At 36.1% G+C, this 21,796-nt stretch overlaps 1 protein-coding gene across 3 annotated transcripts in view; it reads left to right on the top strand.

The window, feature by feature from the left end:
* LOC150077010 (cysteine-rich motor neuron 1 protein-like) overlaps positions 1–21,796 on the top strand; it is a 165,450-nt gene that overhangs the window by 69,967 nt on the left and 73,687 nt on the right. For all 3 annotated transcript variants that reach the window (XM_090386072.1, XM_090386071.1, XM_090386074.1), the window contains one exon: positions 20,685–20,843. In XM_090386072.1, the coding sequence (XP_090242198.1) occupies positions 20,685–20,843 (159 nt within the window). The remainder of the gene's footprint in view (positions 1–20,684; positions 20,844–21,796) is intronic.

Raw genomic sequence — 21,796 nt, 5'->3', positions numbered from 1 at the left:
GATGTAGTAGAACAGCCCCTTCAAATTTTGCAGTGGTCTCCCTTATCAGGATATTGATATGGCGTTAGGCAGTGTGTATTGAAGGAGCATTTTCTTTCTTCTCTGGCCTTATTCTTGCAATATGAGTCCTCAGTTTCTTAGCAAGTAGAATTGATCTCGTGAATCCTTTCTAGGAAATCTACAAGGATAACCCTTCTTTTGTCCCATACAGTAGATAGCTGTGCCTTTAATTTCTTCTTTATTGGTGAATCCTTATGTTGCAACTCCACAGACTGCCACTTAGAATCCAGTTCATAGTGGTGGTGAACCCAGGTATCATTGATGTTGATGATGTTGTCAAGAAAATTGTCACCTTATGGTCTCATATGGCTCCATAAGATTGGCACTAGCTGATACTCTCATTAATGATCTGTGAAACCCTTTGGTTATTATGGCCTAAGTTGGTTGTGCATTGTTAAAAATGAAAAAGTGTTCTTTGGCTGTACAAGGTGTATTCCCATTGGAGAATTTGCAGTTTTCTTCATGAAAATCAATAAATGGAAATTTATTTATTTAGAAAGGAAAATATTTTTTTCCACTTATGTCTAGAAATTTATCTGCAACTCCTTTTTTGTAGTGCAGCTTTTTTTTTTTTTTTTTTTTTTTAGTGTTCTTTAAATTATTTAATTCCTGTAGAGCTCTGTCATCATATCTCTTCATCCAGAAGGACAAACTTTTCTTGGGTAACTTAAGTCTTCAATTGTAATAATTTTTTTTGTGAGGCCCACATGAGCATTGAGCAGTATTCAACTTTGGTTTTGAAAATGCTATATAGTTTATTTTATGTACATTTTATTTAGCATTAAAAAAATACATTAAACCAATTAAAAACTACAATGTCATTTATCAGATGTATGCTGTTTAACGACAGAATACAACTTCAGGTGTCTGCATCTTTTCACATTATCATAATGAAAGACGAACCTTTTGGTTGGGCTGTTATTCTTCATTATATATGACATTTTGTCATCCAGTGAGATACATGCCATAAGAGAGTGCTGCTAGTAGATTAGCATCTGTTAAGGTGCAACTAATTATAATCAGATGTTTGTTATCATATGTTGATTATTTGGAATACAAGGCACAAACTAGAAAATGTTTCATTTTTGAAGGAAGAAAAACTATAACAATGCTGCAGAAAACACCAAGTGCTGTTATGGATATCTTAGGTTCCAATGCCGCCTGGGGGCCTGAAGATTTGTTATGCTATTCTCATTTGAAATTCAGAGTATTTGCGGTGATGGCTTTATGATTTAGTTATTGTTTATGTTGTATATCCAACCTCATAAATCTCATAACAGCTAGAAGAGAACAAGAATTTTTAAGGTAATTTTACCCATATGATTCATCCATCAGCCAGTTCATTTTAATAGTTTGTTGGTCATGTTTTGAGCATAAGTATTGATTCCATCAGTGCCATTCAGAATTACCTGATTGGTGCTGACATCTTCACTCTCTTCAGAATGAAAATACATGAATATATGTATATATATAAATGAAAATATGTTACAAAGTTGCCAATAATCTGTATATGATTTCATTTGGTCAGCAGTGGGAAAGATTTCTTTATCCAAAGCTGGCATTAATAAAATTTCAGTGTAAACTGAAAACTGATATAGTGGTAGGAATTACTACTCTTCAGTTAGGCTAATAACTGCAGACCAGGTCATTGTAAAAAAATTTCTTAACACTAATACAAAAGAAAAATGTTAAAATAAAATGTCTATTAAGTTGTATATCTCACCCAAGTTTTTATTCCATCAGTCCATTATGTTATTGTAGTTCTTGATGTTCTACAGAAACTTGTTCTACAAAAGCAAAAATCTCATTCTTTTTTCTTGTATATGTTCTGAATTTGATACAATACTCGTTTCCTTTCTGCTGTTATTGCTTTGCTTAAAACATACTTTGTTATCTCTGGCCTTTTTAAAAATTCTAAGGCAGTTACTCAGAGAGAGGCAATTGGCATTTTTATTGAACTCATTCATTGTTGTGAAAACAGTCAGTTTTGGTCTTCTACAGGTGAGTGTCTATCTTTTTTCACCCTAACTTAAATTTCTGCTTGTTATGCAGATATTGTCTTTGCTGTTTCCACTCTTTCCAATGCTTATTGACTAACTCAGGTATACTCTAGCTGCAGTAAGTTTTCGACTTCATAGATTATATTGCTTATTTTGAGCCATTAATCCTAATAAAATTAAATACACAAACTTTGTTTTTGCACCTTCCTCCTCTATATTATTTCTTTCCATTCAATCTGTAGCTGTTCCTGTTCTATATTCTAAATCACTGGGTTTATTTTGATGCAAAGATGCAGTTTTCCACCCATTGCAATTAAATCCGTAACACTATACTGAGAACTTTATACACGATAAAATGTAATATTGCATTAATTTTTAATACCTGGAGCATACTGAATCTGTGTTCTGCCATTGTATGCCTCCATTCTTTGTCCTCAAACTCTAAGTCAACCCTACAACTGCTTATTTCTCGGTAGTACTTATTTCCTTTTCTCAATGGAAGAATGCATTTACCATAGACACCACTCTAAGACATCAAAAATACTAGCAACTCAAGATAAACCAATACCAGATTTCATGCCTCCAGCATTATATGCAACTTTCCTAGGACAAAAATGCAAGAACTCTGAATGACCTCACATTTTAAACAGAGCATGTGGTTAGTTAGTGGTTGGCTGATGAAGGTATATTAGGCTTAATGTCCAAGTTTGCAGATGATATGAAGGTTGGCAGGGTTGTTAATAACAGTACGCTACTGCAACAGGATCTAGAAAAGTTGGTCAGATGGTCTGACAGGTGGCAACTGAAGTTTAACATTGACAAATGAAAAATACTGCATATGGGTAGCAATAACTCCAGAGTAAGCATACCAACTGTGTAATACTACATTCAAGGTAGTGGAGAATGAAAAAGACTTGGGGATAATTGTGTAATTGAATATGAAGTTTTTTGAGCAGTGCAGACAGGTGCCCATGGGGTCAATGATATACAGGAATTTTGCTAGCAGGGATAAGGACATGATTATCCCTTTGTATAAGGCAATGGTCATGCCAAACCTTGAGTACTGCATACAGGTCTGGAGGCCTCATTTTAGGAAGTATGTAGAGTTGCTGGAACAAGTACAGAGAAGGGCAGCGAGATTGGTGAGGGAAAACAAAGGGTTGCTCTTACCAAGAACTTCAGTTCTGCAAATCTCAGCATCTGGAAACTAGACACCTGCGAGGTGATTTAATTGAGGTGTATAAGACCTTGATAGTGTGAGCAAGCTCAGTGCTGATGGGATTCTTCCTCTTGCTCAGATTACGCACCTGAGGGGACATAAATTCAAATCGAGAAAAGACAGTTGTAGAATAGATGTGCAGAAATTTGCCTTTAGCCAGTGGGTGGTTGGTTGATTGTTGGAACAAATTTCCATCTGTCTTTATGGAAGTTGATAGCTTAAATAAATCCAAGGGAGACCTAGACAAACTTTTTGGAACAAATGGATGGGTGAAATGGGAAGTTTTTTTTTTTGGGCTGATTCTATATAAGCTTGCTTTCTTTGCATAATATGCTTCTACTAATGATAATGCTAATACAGGGTGTACAAACCCCAGGCTGCAGGCCTGTCTGGTCCTTTAAACAGTTTTATCAGGTCTCCCCCGCTCATGATAATTTTAAAAAAAAAAATATTTTTTTAAAGTTAAATTTTCACTTAAACACAACTAGTTTAAATTTTCTGCTTATTATTGCTATTGTTTCTTTTAAATGGTAAAGTGAATGGTGTTTTAATGAGATTGTGGTTGCTTTGAAATATATGGAATTAGCTTGTAATTGTGACATGCACATATCAACAAAATGTGTGGCAAAGATCTTGGTTTTGACTATATAATTAAGGTAGTAACAGAAAAAGTAAATTTTTTGGAATCAAAAATGCTTAATTTCCACTTGTTTAAACAATTTCCTGCAGAAAGTGAAAGAAAAAATAATAATTCTACTAAATTCTACTTAAATATTCCACCAAATTATATTTGCCAAACTTCTATTTGCATTTTTTACATGAATTTTATTCTCTGTTAATTTATTATAATTTTTTTTTTTTTTTTTTTTACACTGTAAACACTTAATTTTTATTTCTACTTTCATTCACCTTAATTTATTTTATATAACATGCACTGTGTCGAGACTACCTTGTCCATATTTTGAGAGTTATACTGCACTGACCTGGCTAGCCGGGTGGGTAAAGTGCCTGCCTAGCAACCCAAAGGTTGCGGGTTCGAATCCCGCCTCGGGGTTGGATCAAAGTACTGCAGAAACCTTGGGAGGTGCATTATGGCCACAGAAGCCGATGCGCCAACAACTACCAAAAAAAAAAAAAAAAGTTATACTGCCCTCCCCTTTTTATCCCACTTGGTTTATTCTTAAATTTGCTTCTCTTCCACAGGTATGGACAAGTATAGAAATGCAGTCCTTGATGCATGATTAGGTGTAGACCCCTGATGAAATACCTGATCATGTATCAATATTTATTTTTGCTAACATCAGATTTGATTGCATTTTGCCCCCCCCCCCCCCCCCCCCCCCCTTTGACATAGCTAAATTTGCCCACCCATATCTGATTAAGTCAGAATGATTAATTTAATCATTTTGACTTAATCATTTTTACTTTACATGTCCCTTCTCTCTAATTGGCTTTATAATTCAGTCAAAAATTTTACTTAATTCATTATAACATATAGGATAATCACATTCTTTCTTTTTCACACCTAAAATTTCTCACATTTCTGCTATCTTTTCCTATTAGCTTTGGCATTTTGTAATTTACACTTCCACCTTCAGACTTAACTGACTAATTAATTCAACCCTTATATATATATATATATATATATATATATTTTTTAATCTTTTATATTTCATGTAATATTAAGATTACAGTTGATGCTTTCTGCATTTTATTTTATTTATTTATTATTATTTTTTTGATGAGAAGAATATTAATTTTTTAAAGGAATCTAAATTTGTCATAGGATGCTTCTTTTTTTTTATATATATATATTTCTTTCCTTCTGTTATTGATAAATTGGTGTAAGTTATTATTATCCTCGTGAAATTAATCTATTAGTGCAGAATGATTTCTATCCTTCATTTAAATTTTTTTTTGTAAGATGTAGAATTTAATTGTTCAACGATAGTGAATACTTGCATGACAATAATGTGTTCCTATATGGAAGCATGCTGAATTTGTAAAATAAAATCACATTCATTAGTTTCTTTTAAATGTAGCCAAAGGATATAACAGGACTCTTATTTCTGCTACAGAAGTACAAGTCAAAGCATGCTCTAGCAAGACTCTGGCACTAGTACAAGTTGTAGGATATAGTTTGCTTGCCAAAAGTTAAATTTTCAGGAAATCCTATTCTCCCTCTCTGTGTCTTTTCCAGTTCTTTTACTGTTTTTTTTTTAATAGATGACATTTGAATATTATTATAGTAATATTTGTTGTATCCTATACTATCTCAATAAAAAAAAATATATATATATATATAATAATAATATATACATAGTTTGATGCTATGTAAATTTGTTAACCTTTAACTTTCTCAGCCCATGGTACAGAAAGAAGTACTTTAGACTTGTCATTAGAAGGAAAACAGTTTATCTATTTATTTATTTTTTTGTGATCAGAGACATTTTTTTTTCGTTCCATACTTGAGAGAACTGTGAAATTACAGTGCAGAAAGTTTTTAGCAGAGAAGTGTTTCCCTTGTTAGATGAATTGCAGTATCCTAAATATTTCATTAATTTAATTGTTTTTTCAGGATTTTTTTTTTAAAGAAAAGGCAAATTTTATTCTATATTTTTATTATTTTTTGTTGTTTTTATTATTATTTGTTAGTGTTTGTGATGCATAGAAAAGTTCAGTAAATTATTCAAAAATAAGACAATCGTGAATGTTTTAGATGGTTAATATCATTTGTTTTTTAGCCATGTGTTGTTACTTGAATTGACAAAAGTAATTTTGAGTACAAATTGAATCAAGTTAGTAAGATTAATTATTTATTAAGTTATAAAATAATTACCATTATAGATGTTAATATTTATTGCTAATAAATACCATTAACATTTAATACTTAGCAAATCACAGCCTGGATCTTCTAGCTATCTGAACAAAATTCATTGATACTATCATCAAATATCATCAGTATTTCATGTGAAAAAGATTTACCTCCCAAATCCAATATAATCTGGTACACTTCCAAACCTGAAAAATTTTTTTAAATGAGTGATTTGTGCAGTGATCTGATGGAACCAAACTTATAATTCTGGCATTTGTAAATATTTATTTTTTAATTTCTGTACTATAATAAATAAAAGTCACCTTTGTGCTATTTAGAAATGTTGAAATAGTGAGACATCTTGTTGATATTTCCAAGAGTGTTTTACTGTGGTCTCAGTCACAGGTCTGTACTTGAAACCAGTGGTTGATTCTGGATGGTTTTCTGAGCCCATTGTGGGGATCCCATCAGTTTTATAATTGATCATAACATTTTTTTTTTTTTTGTAAGGAGTTCTCTACTATGTTTATGTATTTTTTAAAATTTCTAATAATGGGAATTATTATTATTGTTATTATAAACATTAAAAATTATCTGTGTACATAGTGTCCATAAAATATCTGAACAATTTCATTTATGAGTGCACTCAGGGGCAGGAACTAAGGGGAATGGACATGCATGATATTTTATAAATGTAATTTCTTATGATTTTTGAATACAAAATGAAATGCATATATTTTGGCTATGTGGCCTCTCCAAAATATGTACCCTTCATATTCATTAGAAGAAAGCTAGCCCACTTATTTTAAAATACGATATTTATTTTTGGGGTCCCCTACAATCAGAGGGAAGTTATGGGCACAGGCATGGGTAGGCCCATACAAAGGATAGCTCTGCTCAGTCATGGTTCTATGAAATTGCCATTGAACCCTGGATGGTTTTCTGAGCCCATTATGTAACTAAGATATTGTTAACTGTGGTAGATGACTCATCAACCGGTGCAATACCACCACTTTGCTTATTGGAGGCTTTAAGTGGTGAAACCCATGTTTAGTCTCTAGAGCAAAGTTTCCAGCATCCCTCGACCCATGCATGGTACTAAGTACTATAGGTTTTGATACCTTTCGTGTTTGGGATTCCATAAAAAAAAAACAAAAAAAAACTGATTGGTAGTGAACCACATGTTATTTTTCAGTTGTAAATTAATTTCAGCTTCTTATAAATGACAATAAAAACATAACATTTTTGGTACTTTCAACTACTAGAATTTCTGTTCTGTTGTTCTGCATATTTTGTATCTCTGTTTAATTCATTTCATTCTTTCTTAATACAAATATTACTGTTTATTTTATATATTAGCATTAGTAGAGGCATATGATGCAAGAAAGCAAGCTTATGCAGCATCAGCCAAAAAAAAAAAAAAAAAACCACTTCCACTTCACCCCTCTGTTCGTTCGAAATACCTGTCCAGCTGAGCCTTATTTTTATTTAAACTATCAACTTCCACGACGAGGGATGGAAGTCTGTTCCACCAACCAACTACACGCTGGCTAAAGGCAAATTTCCGTATGTCTATCCTACATCTGTCTTTCCTCAATTTGAATTTATACCCTCTCAATGATTATTCTGAGCAAGAGGAAGAATCCCATCAGCATTGAGCATGCCCAACCCATTCAAGGCTTTATACACCTCTATCAGATCACCTCACTGGTGCCTAGTCTCCAAACACTTTAATTTGCAAAACTTAAGCCTTTCTTAGTAAGAGCACCCCTTTGTTCCATTCACTAATCTTGTTGCCCTTCTCTGTACTCATTCCAGCAGCTCTACATCCTTCTTGAAATTTACTCTAGGTGTGGCCTGACCATTGCCTTATACAAGGGAATAATCACCTCCTTATCCCTGCTAGAAAAATTCCTGTATATCATTGACAATACACCATGAGCTACTCTTGTAGCTCGTCTGCACTGCTCAGAGAACTTCATATCTGCCTGCACAATTACCCCCAGGTCCTTTTCATTCTCTACCACTGTCAGTTTAGTACTACAGAGTTGATATGTTGCTCTGGGGTTGCTGTTTCCCATATGTAGTACTTTACATTTGTCAATGTTAAACTTCATTTGCCACCTCTCAGCCCATCTGCTCAACCTTTCCACATCCTGTTGCAGCAGCATAGTGTCAGTAGTGTCCTTGACAACCCTGCCAACCTTTGTATTGTCTGCAAACTTGGACATTAACCTTGATATACCATCATCAATATCATTTATAAATACAGAAAACAATAATGGACCCAACACTGAGCCCTGAGGGACTCCACTAATAACATTAGTCCACGATGAGCAGTGTCCATTGATTACCACTCTCTGTCTTCTCCCCCTCAACCACCCCTTTATCCATAGCAGCAATTTGCCTCCAATGTCACACTGCTCCAATTTGTGCAGCAGTCTTCCATGTGCAACAGTATCAAAAGCCTTTCTAAGATCCAAGTATATAATATCAAAGTTATTCCCTGCATCCAGTTCTTTTGTGACTGCATCATAATATCCAATCAAATTGGTCAGGCAAGACTTCCCCTTGACAAAACCATGCTGTGTCCGAGCTATAACTGAAGTCTTGTCTAGATGATCCTGCAGTGCTTCTTTAACCAGTGCCTCCATTAATTTTCCTGGAACAGAAGTTAAACTCACAGGTCTATAATTACTTGTGTCAGCCTTTGATCCTCCTTTGTGAATTGGGGTCACATTTGCACATCTCCAGTCTATGGGTACCTCCCCTGAGTCCAAGGAAGCTCTCATAATTATGGCTAAGGGTTTGCTTACTTTGCTGCCTCCTTTAATATAACTGGATGAATCCCATCCACCCCAGGTACCTTTCTTGTGTTTATCTTCAACAATTTCTCCTCCACTTTACTGTCAGTTATTACAAGATTCTCTAGCTTATTGCCAGAGTTGAATACACCTCTGGCATTCCCCTCGTTGAATAACTCCTCATGTGTGAATGTCGATGCAAAATATTCATTTAGTTTGTTAGCTACCTGAGCAGGATCATCAACAGTTGACCCATCGATATCAAGTGGACCAATCTGATTCATCCCCTTCCATCTAGAGTTTACATAAGTAAAGAACACTGCTGTTTTTCTTTGCATCCTTTGCCAAAGATTTTTCGTAATCTACCTTCGCCTGCCTGACCTCCTTTGTAACTTGGTTACAGATCAGCTTGTATCTATCATAGGCTTCTGTGTCATATGTTAATTTGTATGTATCCCATGCATTTTTCTTCTCTGCCATATGTCTCATTAGTTCATCTGACATCCATTTAGGCCTAAACCTTGAACAATATTTCTTAGTTGGTATGTAAAGCCTAGTAGCTTCCAAGATAAGTTCTTTGAATGCTCCCCATTTTGAATTTGCTGTTGGTAACATCATCAGTTGGTCCCACTGTATAGAATTTAAATACTGTCTCAGACCATCGTAGTCGCCTTTATGAAAGTAATAACCCTTCCCTTTACCCCTAATGGTAGTTACCTCTTTGAGTAAATCCCACTTCAGCACACTGTGATCACTGCCACCTAGTGGTTCCTTTATCTGCAGATTCTTAATGCATGAAGAATCAGTACTGATAATCAAATCAAGAGTATTACTCCCTCTACTTGTCTCTTGAACATGCTGATGTAGAAAACAATCATCCAATAAATCCACAAAAGCTTTGCTAGTGTGTGAGTGACCAGCCCACAAATTCCAGTCAATATCTGGGAAATTAAAATCCCCCATTATAAGACTCTTTTGATTTACTGGCCCACTCTATTCCCTGTACAGTTTCTTATTATACTCATCAGAGTCATTAGGCCTATAGCACACTCCTACTCTCAATTTTGATCTCCCAATGCTTATGTCTCACCAAATTGACTCGACACTGCACTGCACTGTCCAGCAATGTCGACTGGCTTCACTTCCTTGGATTTTGTTTCTTAACTAATAGCATAACTCCTCTTCCCTTCCTATCCTGTCTATCCTTTCTGTAGACGTTGTACTCCCCAAATTCCAGTTCTGCATTCCTTATATCTGTGTGACACCATGTCTCTGATATCCCAACAATATCCGCCTTTGATGCTTTGAGCAATACTTCAAATTCATCAAATTTATTTACCAAACTCCTAGCATTGCTGTACACGCAAGTATACATGCACCTGTTTCTATTCTTATCTACCCTAACACAACCGATGTGTTTAATTGTTCTGTGATGACTCCCAGCAGTCTCTGAAATATCCTGCATCTTGTTTTTCAGGCTTCTGCTCATTCCAATAGAAGCGGTGCAAGAATCGCTTTCACCTCTGCCAGTGGCTACTGTTAATCTATTAGTCTTTGTATCCCCCCAAGCTAGCAGTTTTTCGACCCACCTAACACTGCCTCAATAGCATCAGCAAATATTCTTGCACCCTTTCTATTTAAGTGTAACCCATCCCTGTAGAAGCAGTCTCTCCTGTTAACAAGTACAGTCCAGGCTGAAAAAAATGCTACCTCTTGAGCCTTGCACAATCTTTCCAGGGCTGAATTGATCGACAAGGCTCTCATCATATACTCCCTCCTATCGTGTCTGGGCAGAATTGCAGACATTTTCAAATTCAACCCTAATTCACGGCTTTTTTTCAACAGTGACCTGTACTTGTTAAGTAATTTTGCCGGTCTCCTACTTACTCTTAATATCATTAGTGCTAACGTGTACAACTATATCACCTTTTGTGCCCTTAAAAGATGATATCTGCTCTCCAACGTCATCAACCTTTGCCCCTGGCAGACATACCGTGGTCCTGTTCCACCTATCCTTTTTACAAAGCATGTTCCCCGTTTCCCTGACAATAGTCACCAACAACTACTAGTTCCTGTGGGACCAGCGCATTCTGCCTTGGGGGTTGCCGCTGTGTTGTGTGATGACCAAGTGCAAGCTCTGGCGTTGATGTGGGCAGCTGAGAGCTTGATGGGCCCCTCAATTTAGTTCCTTCGAGGGCATCCACCCTGTCCTTCAAGCTCTCATATAGGCCCATAACAATGCTGAGTTGTTACACTCCTTGCATCGCACACACACAAAGACATTCCCAATGGCAATATCATGTCCCGTACCTGATTGCTCCACAAACATCATGCAAGCAGTGCATTTTAAAAGGCTGTGATTCAGAAGGCAACTGCCCCCCTCAGTTCTCCTCTGAGCCACAGCACTTCCATTAGCTTGAGCCTTTTGCTTTGCTGCTCTGGTCTGAGTCATGATTTCGATTTAATTTCAATAAAATTTCAATTTCGGTACAAAATTATAACGGTATATATTTTTCAGTGTCAAAAGTATTAATTATCTACGAGTTCTCTTTATATAACTTCCATATCAAGTTATGTATTACTTAATTATGTTACGTTTATAATCTAAGTTGTTATTTGTATTTAGTTAAAAGTACAATTTAATTGACAACAAAGTTTAACAAGTTAATAGATTTTACTTATTAATTGACAAAATTATACTATACTATACTAATGCTATCTAGTTCGGTATATAACGTATCGTATGACAAAGGCGGCAAGTTACGAACGGGAAATCTACGGACACTTAAGTATTAATTAACTTTCAAATCTCACTGTCTCAATTCAGAATAAACTAACAATCCTGACTAGGTCTATAAGCTACTTATAGAAAATAATTTGATGTAAAAAATGGTCAATAAAGCGGCTAAATATGGCTAAAAAACTTCTCGTTCAGCGGAGCTGCAACTTGTAACACGTGGATTTGATACCCTTACCGATACTTTTATGCAATTACAAGCCTGAGTAAAGAATAAATACACCAGATTAATCAGAAAATCACAAAATAATGCTATACTACTAAATTTAAATCAAAAGTTTTAGAAAAACAATTTCAATCAATAAATAAGAAAAATCCACTTAGCGGCTTTGAACACGTAGGCTCCCACTAGCCTCGTCAGCAGACATATAGAGTACAGTATTATATTATGGAATGATATATAAATTAATGAGTGTATAGGAATAAATGAGTACAACGAACAATTGTGCAGAGAAATAGTGGGCCAGTAAATAAGAATGTCTTGTAATGAGGGATTTAACTTTCCAGATATAGACTGGAACTTGTGGGTTGGTCAGTCGCACACTAGCAAGGCTTTTGTGGATTTATTGGGTTATTGTTTTCTACAGCAGCATGTTAGAGAGGCAACAAGAGGGAGTAACACTGTTGATCAGATTATCAGCAGTGATTATTCATGCATTAAGAATTTACAGATAAAGGATACACTAGGTGACAGTGATCACAGTGAACTGATGTGGGATTTAATTAAAGATGTAACTAAAGGGATTGGTTTTTGTTCTTGTAAAGGTGACTACAGTGGTCTCAGACAGTTTTTAAATTCTAGGAATTAATCTTGGAAGCTACTAGGCTTTTCATACCAACTAAGAAACATTGTTCAAGATTTAGCCCTAAATGGATGTCAGATGAACTAATGAGGCTTGTGGCAGGAAGAAAAATGCATGGGATGCATATAAATCATCAGGTGACACAGTAGCCTCTGGCAGATATTAGCATTACCATTAGTTGAGGCATATGATGCAAGAAAGCAAGCTTATACAGCATCAGTTAAATGAAATAAAAAAACCCTTCCCATTTCGCCCATCTGGTCACTCCAAATGTTTGTTTAGTAGTTCAGCCTTAAATTTATTTAAGCTATCAACTTCTACAACAACAGATGGAAGTCTGTTCCAGCAATCAACTACTTGCTGGCTAAAGGCAAACTTCTGTACATCTATTCTACAACTGTCTTTCCTAAATTTGAATTTATGCCCCCTCAGGCTCTTAATCTGTGCAAGCGGAAGTATCCCGTCAGCATTTAGCCTGCTTAAACCATTCAAGACCTTATACACCTCGATCAGATCACCTTGCAGGTGCATAGTCTCCACATGCTGCAACTTGCAGAACTTAAGCCTTTCATCGCAAGTCCACCCCTTTGTTTCTCTCACCAATCTTGTTGCCCTTCTCTGTACTCGTTCTAGAAACTCTACATCCTTCCTAAAGTGAGGCCCCCAGACTTGTATTCAGTACTCAATGTGTGGTCTGACCATTGCTTTATACAAGGGGATAATCACCTCCTTGTCTCTGCTAGCAAAATTCCTATATATCATTGACAAACTCCATGACCTGCTCTGGCAGTCCGTCTGCACTCCTCAGAGAACTTCATACTTGACTGCACAATTACCCCAGGTCTTTTTCATTCTCCACCTACTTGAGTGTAGTACCACACAGTTGGTATGTTTCTCTTGGGTTACTGCTACCCATGTGGAGTATTTTACATTTGTCAATGTGTTAAACTTTTCAGTTGCCATTTCTCAGCCCATTTGCCTAACTTTTCTAGATCCTGTTGCAGTAGCATACTGTCTTTACTGTCATTAACAATCCTGTTTTGTGTATTTATCGATGAACATATATCAGGCTTAATATCCAAGTTTGCAGATGATACAAAGGTTGGCAGGGTTGTTAATGATAGTAAAGACAGTATGCTACTGCAACAGGATCTAGAAAAGTTAGGCAGATGGGCTGAGAAGTGGCAACTGAATTTTAATTGACAAATGCAAATTACTCCATATGGGTAGCAATAGCCCAAGAGAAACATACTAACTGTGTGGTACTACACTCAGGGAGGTGGAGAATGAAAAAGACCTAGAGGTAATTGTGCAATCAGGTATAAAGTTATTTGAGCAGTGCTGATGAGCTGCCTGAGTAGGTCATGGAGTTTTGTCAATAATATATTGGAATTTTGCTAGCAGAGACAAGGAGGTGATTATCACCTTGTATAAGGCAGTGGTCAGGCCACACCTTGAGTACTGTATACAGGTCTGGAGGCCTCATTTTAGGAAGGATGTAGAGTTGCTAGACAGAGTACAGAGAGGGCAACAAGATTGGTGAGAGGAACAGAGGGGTGCATGTACGAAGAAAGACAAGTGCTGCAAGTTGCAGAATCTGAAGCCTAGGCACCTGCGAGTTGATCTGATCGAGGTGTATAAGGCCTTGAATGGTTTTGAGCAGACTCAATGCTGACAGGATACTTCCGCTTGCTTAGATTAAGAACCTGAGGTGGGGGGGCATAGATTCAAATTGAGGAAAGACAGTTGTAGAATAACGTGTGGAAGTTTGGCTTTAGTCAGCGGGTAGTTGATTGCTGGAATACACTTCCATCTGTTGTTATGGTGTATAATTTAAGACTGAACTAGACAAACATTTGGAGTGACCAGATGAGTCAAATGGGAAGGGTTTTTTTTTTTTTTTTTTTGGCTGATGTAAAAGCTTGCTTTCTTGCATCATATGCCTCAACTAATGCTAATGCTAAGTGGACCAATCTGATTCATCCCCTTCCTTCTAGAGTTAACATAAGTAAAGAACTCTTTGCTGTATTTTATTTTGCATCCTTTGCCAAAGATTTCAGTTGTAAATTTCTCATAATCTGCCTTTGCCTGCCTAACCTCCTTTGTGACTTGATTAAAGACTAGCTTATATCTGCCATAGGCTTCTGTGTCACTTGATAATTTATATGCATTCCATGCATTTTTCTTTTCTGCCACAAGCCTCATTAATTCATCTGACATCCATTTAGAGGCGCCTCTGTAGCCAGGTGGGAAGGAGCAGCAGTTCGTAGCACATGCTTCTTGATTAGACCGGGGTTCGAGCCCGTCACCACCAAATACGGAGGATGCGGAAAGGTCAGGGAATGACCACCACATATCCCGGAGCAATATAGCCTTAGTTGCTAATGCTCCTAAAAACCAAATAACATAACAGACATCCATTTAGGCCTGAACCTTGAATAGTATTTCTTAGTTGGTATGAAAAGCCTAATAGCCTCCAAGATTAAGTCCCTGAAGGCATTGGTAACATCATCAGTTGATCCCACTGTATAGAATTTAAAAACTGTCTGAGACCACTGTAGTTACCTCTATGAAAACAAAAAACCCTTCCCTTTACACTTGATGGTAGTTACATCTTTAATTAAATGTCACATCAGTACACTGTGATCACTGTCACCGAGTGTATCCTTTATTTGTAAATTTTTAATGCATAAATAATCACTGCTGATAATCAGATTGAGGGTATTACTCCCTCTGGTTGCCACTTGAACATGTTGCTGTAGAAAACAATCCTCCAATAAATCCACAAAAGTCTTGCTAGCATGTGAGTGACCAACCCGTAAGTTCATCAATATCTGGAAAGTTAAAATCCACCATTACAAGACATTCTGATTTACTGGCCCATTCTATTTCTCTGCACAACTGTTCATTGTACTCATCAGAGTCATTAGGCCTATAACATACTCCTACTCTCGTTTTCCGTTTCCCAGTGTTTGTCACACCAAACAGGCTCAACATTGCACTGTTCACCTGTGTCAACTGGATGCATTTCCTTAGATTTTGTGTTTCTTAACTAACAGCATAACCCCACCTCCCTTCATACGCTGTCTGTCCTTTCTGTACACATTGTACTCTCCAAATTCCAATTCTGCACTGCTTATATCTGTGTGACACCGTGTCTCTGATATCCCAACAATAACTGCCTTTGATGTCTTAATCAGCACTTCAAATTCGTCAGTTATTTACTATACTTCTAGCATTAGTGTACATGCAAGTATACATGTACTTGTTCTTACTCTTAGTTACCTTAACACAGCCCATGTATTTACTTGTTCCATGATGACTCCCAGCAGCTCTTGAAGTCCCAGCAATTGTTCATTACAGTAGAAGCAGTACAGGAATCACTTTTGCCTCTGCTTGCTGCTACTGTTAATCTTTTAGTCTGTGAATCCCCCCCCCCCAATCTAGCAGTTTTCTGACCCACCTAACACTGCCTCGATAGCATCAGCAAATATTCTTGCACCCTTTCTATTTAAGTGTATTCCATCCCTGTAGAAGCGGTCTCTCCTGTTAGCAAGCACAGACCATGCTGAAAAAAAATTTTACCCTCTTAGCCTTGCTCAATCTGTCCAGGGCTGAATTGATTGACAAGGCTCTCATCATATACTCCCTCCTATTGTATCTGGGCAGAATTGCAGACACTTTCAATTGCAGACTTTCAAATTTAACCGAACTCGTGACTTTTTTCCAGCGTTGACTTGTACTTCTTAAGTAAATCTGCAGATCTCTTACTCTTAAGGTCATTAGAGCCAACATGTACAACAATATCACCTTTGATAACTGTAAAAGATATCTGCCCTACAACATCATCAACGTTTGCCTCTGGCAGACATACCCTGGTCCTGTTACACCTATCCCTTTTGCATAGTATATTCCCCGTCTCCCTCACAATAGTCACCAACAATAACTAGTTCCTGTGGGACCAGTACATTCTGCCGTGGATATTGCCTCTGTGTTGCCTGATGCACAGGAGTGAACTCTGGTGTTGAGTTGGGCAGCTGAGAGCTTGATGGGCCCCTTCATATTAATTTCTTTGAGGGAATTTACCCTGCATCTCAAACTCCCATAGACGCCCATCTGAACACTGAGTTGGCACCTAATTTATTCATGGTCTAGCACACACAAAGACATCCTCCTTGGCTAGATCATGTCCTGTTCTAGACAGGTCTGCAAACATTTCACATTTTGCGCATTGTTTTAGACTGTGATGCTTTGGAGAATTGCTCCCTTCAGTTCTCCTGCAAGCCACAGCACTCTGGCTATTCTGTGAATGCTGCTTTGCTGCTCTAGTCTGGGTTATGATTCTGTTAAGTATAATTTAATTAACAATGAACTTTAATAAGATTAATAAATTTTACTGATTAATTGATAATACTATACTATCTAACAGATTTCTAATACAGTGCTACAATTTTTGCTTTCTAGTACTGTATTACGTTAAACCTTACACAATTCCATATCGTATAACAATGGTGGCAAGTTATGAATGTAAAATCTACGGACATTAAATATTAACTTTCAAAATCACTATCTAAATTCAAAAATAAACCACGGAGCTTGGCTAGAACTATAAAGCTACTTATAGAAAATAATTTAGTATAACAATTAAGTCAATAAAATGACTAAATATAAATGAAAACTTAGCATTCACCATAGCTGCAAAAATCTTGGTCAACGTGGTAATAGCCTCGTACCTGTATCAGTATAAGCTAGTCTGTAATCAGGTCACAAAGGAGGTTAGGCAAGCTAAGGCTGATTATGAGAAATCCTTGGCAAAGGATGCAAAGAAAAACAAAGACTTCTTTACTTAGGTAAACTCTAGAAGGAAGGAAGGGGGACGAATCAGATTGGTCCACTTGATGTTGGTGGTTTTTATTGTTGATGATCCTGCTCACATAACGGACAAACTGAATAAGTATTTTGCATCTATATTCACACATGAGGAATTCTGTAAGGAAGGGGAAGACAGGAGTTTACTAAACTCTAACAGGGAGCCAAATGATTTGTAATAACGGAGAGCAAAGTGGAGGAGAAATTGTTGAAGTTAAACATAAGGAAGGTATCACCTAGGGTGGATGAGATCTATCCAGTTATATTAAAGAAGGCAGCAAAGGAAGTAAGCAAACCCTTAACCATAATTATGAAAGCTTCTTTGGACTCTCGGGAGGTCCACATGGACTGGAGATGTGCAAATGTGTCCCCAATTCACAAAGGGGGATCAAAGTGTGTGATGTGGGTAATTACAGACCCGTTAGTCTAACTTCTGTTCCAGGGAAAATAATGGAGTTACTGGTTAAGGAAGTGATGCAGGATCATCTAGACAAGACTGCAGTTATACAGGGGGTCCCTGGTATCCGGGTCCCTGCAGTTATGAGGATTTGAAAATTAAAGATTTAAAGCTTTTCCCTTGAGAAAATTGATCAGGCACTTTTTTTTTTTTTGTGAGAACAATCTTCCTCATGATCGTCCAACAAATGTTAAGTGTGAAGTTAAAGACATAACTAAATGCTACGACACAATTTTATCTGAAAAAATACAACAAAAAAAAAAAAAAACACGAAAAACTCTGGATTCATTCTTTATTTGTACAACTGAAAAATAGTGTAACTTCAATAAACTTTACCCAACCTTACATTGTGTGGCATATTATAATAAAAAATGTCTAAGAAAATAATTTTCTCAATTTTCAGTTCCTTCATCCATTTTTTTCTATATACAAGTACATAATAAACATTACTATATAATATCGGTTTAGATAAGCGATATCTACTCATCCTTCACAACGAGTTGCCCATGTATTGCATTATCTCGAATAAGTAACACTTCACTTGCAATACGAGGGTACCTGCCCGCCCACCAATAAAAAGCCAACTAACTTTGAAAGAGTGCCATCTAGATGGTGGCGCCCACTGAGAATATGTAACAATAGTCTTCTCTATTAGTGAAACATTATTTATTCGAGGTAGTGCAATACACGGGCAACTCATTGTGAAGGACGAGCACAATATGAGATACAGATGAAATTATGCTTTTCACACTACTATCGTAGTTTTTCTTTAAGAGTATGGTGTATCTACACCGATATTATATAAATATAGAATCTTAAACTCTTAAAATATTATGCCTAGTTGCATTTAGTTTTATTTAAATAATAAAAATTGCAAAATTGGTCTCCATTTTAAGTGGAATTTTCTGGAACCAATTAAACTCATATAATGAGGATCCCCTGTAGTTCAGACACAGCATAGGTTTGTTAAGGGGAAGTCTTGTCTGACAAATTTGATTGGATAATATGATGTGATCACAAAGGAATTGGATGCAAAGAATAATAATTTTGATATCATATACTTGGATTTTAGGAAAGCTTTTGATACTGTGGCACATGGAAGACTACTGTACAAATTGGAGTGTTATGGCGTTAAGGGCAAATTGCTGTAATGGATAAAGGGATGGTTGAGTAGAGACAGCAGAGAGTGGTAATAAATGGACACTGCTCTACATAGACTAATGTTATTAGTGAAGTCCCCAAGGGTTTGGTGCTGAGCCCATTGTTGTTTTGTGTATTTATTTATGATATCGATGAAAGTATATTAGGCTTAATATTCAAGTTTGCAGTTCATACAAAGGTTGGTAGTGTTGTTAACCATAGTAAAGACAGTATGCTACTGCAACAGGATCTACAAAAGTTAGGCAGATGGGCTGAGAAGTGGCAACTGAAGTTTAACATTGACAAATGCAAAGTCTGTATATGGTAGCAGTAACCCAAGAGAAATGTACCAACTGTGTGGTACTACACTCAGGGAGGTGGAGAATGAAAAATACCTGGGGATAATTGTGCAGTCAGATATGAAGTTCTCTGAGCAGTGGAGACGGGCTACCAGAGCAGGTCAAGGAGTTTTGTCAATGATAAATAGGAATTTTGCTAGCAGAGACAAGGAGGTGATTATACCTTTGTATAAGGCACTGCTGTATGCAGTACTTCAATGAGGCCTCCAGACCTGTATGCAGTACTCAAGGTGTGGCCAGGCCACACCTTCAGTACTGCATAGAAGTCTGGAGGCCTCATTTTAGGAAGGATGTAGAATTGCTAGAAAGAGTACAGCGAAAGGCTTAAGTTCTGCAAGTTGCAGCATCTGGAGACTAGGCACCTGCAAGGTGATCTGATTGAGGTGCACAGGGCCTTGAATGGTTTGAGTAGGCGCAATGCTGATAGGATACTTCTGCTTGCTGAGATTAAGAACCTGGGGGGGGGACATAGATTCAAATTGAGGAAAGACAGTTGGAAAATAGACGTGCAGCAGTTTGCCTTTAGCCAGCAGATAGTTGATTGCTGGAACAGAATTTCGTCTGTTGTTGTGGAAATTGATAGCTTAAATAAATTTAAGGCTGAGCTAGACAAACATTTGGAGTGACCGGATGGGTGAAATGGGAAGGGGTATTTTCTTTTTTTTTTTTGGCTGATGCTAATGATGAAATATGCATTATAGTTGTTGATAAAGTTGTCATTCTGAAATCCAGTTAATGGTCTAATTTCAAAGTTTCCAGACTGGAGAATGTACCATATGTATACCAAATACCAAATTTGGGATTTCATTAAAAAAAAAAGCAGTGCAGTAATGTTTCAAACTACAGTATTTATTTTTATTTATGTAAGTATTTTGAATAGAGATGAAATAAATGTAAGAGTGATGTCGTAATTTTCGAATAGAATTACAAATTTAAAAAATGTTGACATTAGCTATGCCATTTCGTATGAATATTTCCTTTGCACTAGTCTTTTTAGGGAATTGTTTTAAGTTAGGTATATACTGTAGTATATGCAAGTGAGGTCTAATCTGGATTAATGACATTAAATATGTTTTGAACAAAATGACTGCAGCTTGACATTAAATGTAAAATATTCACAAAACAGCTTATTTCATTTGTGACAAATTTTTTAAATTAATATAATAGTTTCTGATTATTATAAAATGTTATAAATTTTACTCATGTTAATTTCAGTTTTAGCAAGACTGCAATGCCCCATTAAAACTCCCATAAACTGTGCCTAATGTATTTTTTATTTTATATTTTTTTTGTCTTTTAAAAATTTAATGTTACAATATAAAAATGGAATTGTAATATAATATTTCATGTGTATATTTTAGCTCCTAATAGAAGCTGCTTGGATATAAAGTATTATTTTGGCTGCACTATTAGTGAAGATGAATGTAGATGTATGAATATTACTTCCTGTCAGAAGCCCATGTTTCATTATGCTACTCTGGATGACTGTAGATTGGTTTTAGCAACTGGCTTGGAAGCAAGTAAGCTAATATGCATATGTGTAAATGTTGCCACATGTAATTTAGTTGTTAGGCAGTAATTATCATATACCATTTAGAATTGTAAACTATAATGTAATGTAAATTTTCTTGTTAATTTAATGAGACATAAAAGTAGGGCAATAAGTGAGTTTACTCTTCATTAATTTTACAACCTTTTATGAAAAATTTCACTTTTGTCATTTTGGTGTCTAAAACAGTTTGGTATCAAAAATGTAGAATTAAATAATATCAGTGGACTTTAGTTATTGTGCCTTCTCTCTCTCTCCCCCCTCTCCCTCCCTCCCTCCCTCCCTCAACTCCATACCTTTTAGTTTCTGGGGGGTGGAATTACACACATGATATTCATTATAGTTCTCGACTTGTTTGTTAGATTTTCTATAATTTTTGCATTATTATTATCATATAATACAATAAAATTTAGCCAGCAGGTGGCTGGTTGTCGGAACATTCTTCCATCTGTTGTTGTGGTAGTGAATAAATTCAAGGAAGAACTTGGAGGGTATGGATGGGTGAAGTGGTTTTTTTTTTTTTTTTTTTGTCTAATGCTATATAAGATTTCTTTCTTGCATCATTTTGCTGGCGGCCCCTACTACTATTTATGTTTATTTCTAAAATAAAGAAAAATCAAATTAGCCTTTTTTTAGCTTTTTTTTTTTTTTTTTTTTTTTTTTTTTGTAATATTAATATTAAAAGTGTATTGGAATTTCTGTATTTTTAGCCCAAACATCCCTATTGATGTCAGCAAGCAATAGTTGGAATGATTAAGACCTAATGTAATCAAAAACTAACTAAAGGAAATATTCACATTAGCATGCTTGCTCTGTGCACACATCTATAATTTAGATGTGTACAATTAGAAAATGGTTATATAATTATGATTAACCAAGACACAAATTCATAAATAGATGTGTGGTCACAAAATTAAATAAAAA

Source organism: Mastigoproctus giganteus, chromosome 12 (genome assembly GCF_048544385.1).
Source record: "Mastigoproctus giganteus isolate SK-2022 chromosome 12, ASM4854438v1, whole genome shotgun sequence".
NCBI classification, from domain to species: Eukaryota; Metazoa; Arthropoda; class Arachnida; order Uropygi; family Thelyphonidae; genus Mastigoproctus; species Mastigoproctus giganteus.
Note: the sequence above shows the minus strand (reverse complement) of the source record. Positions and strands in the feature narration are given on the sequence as shown.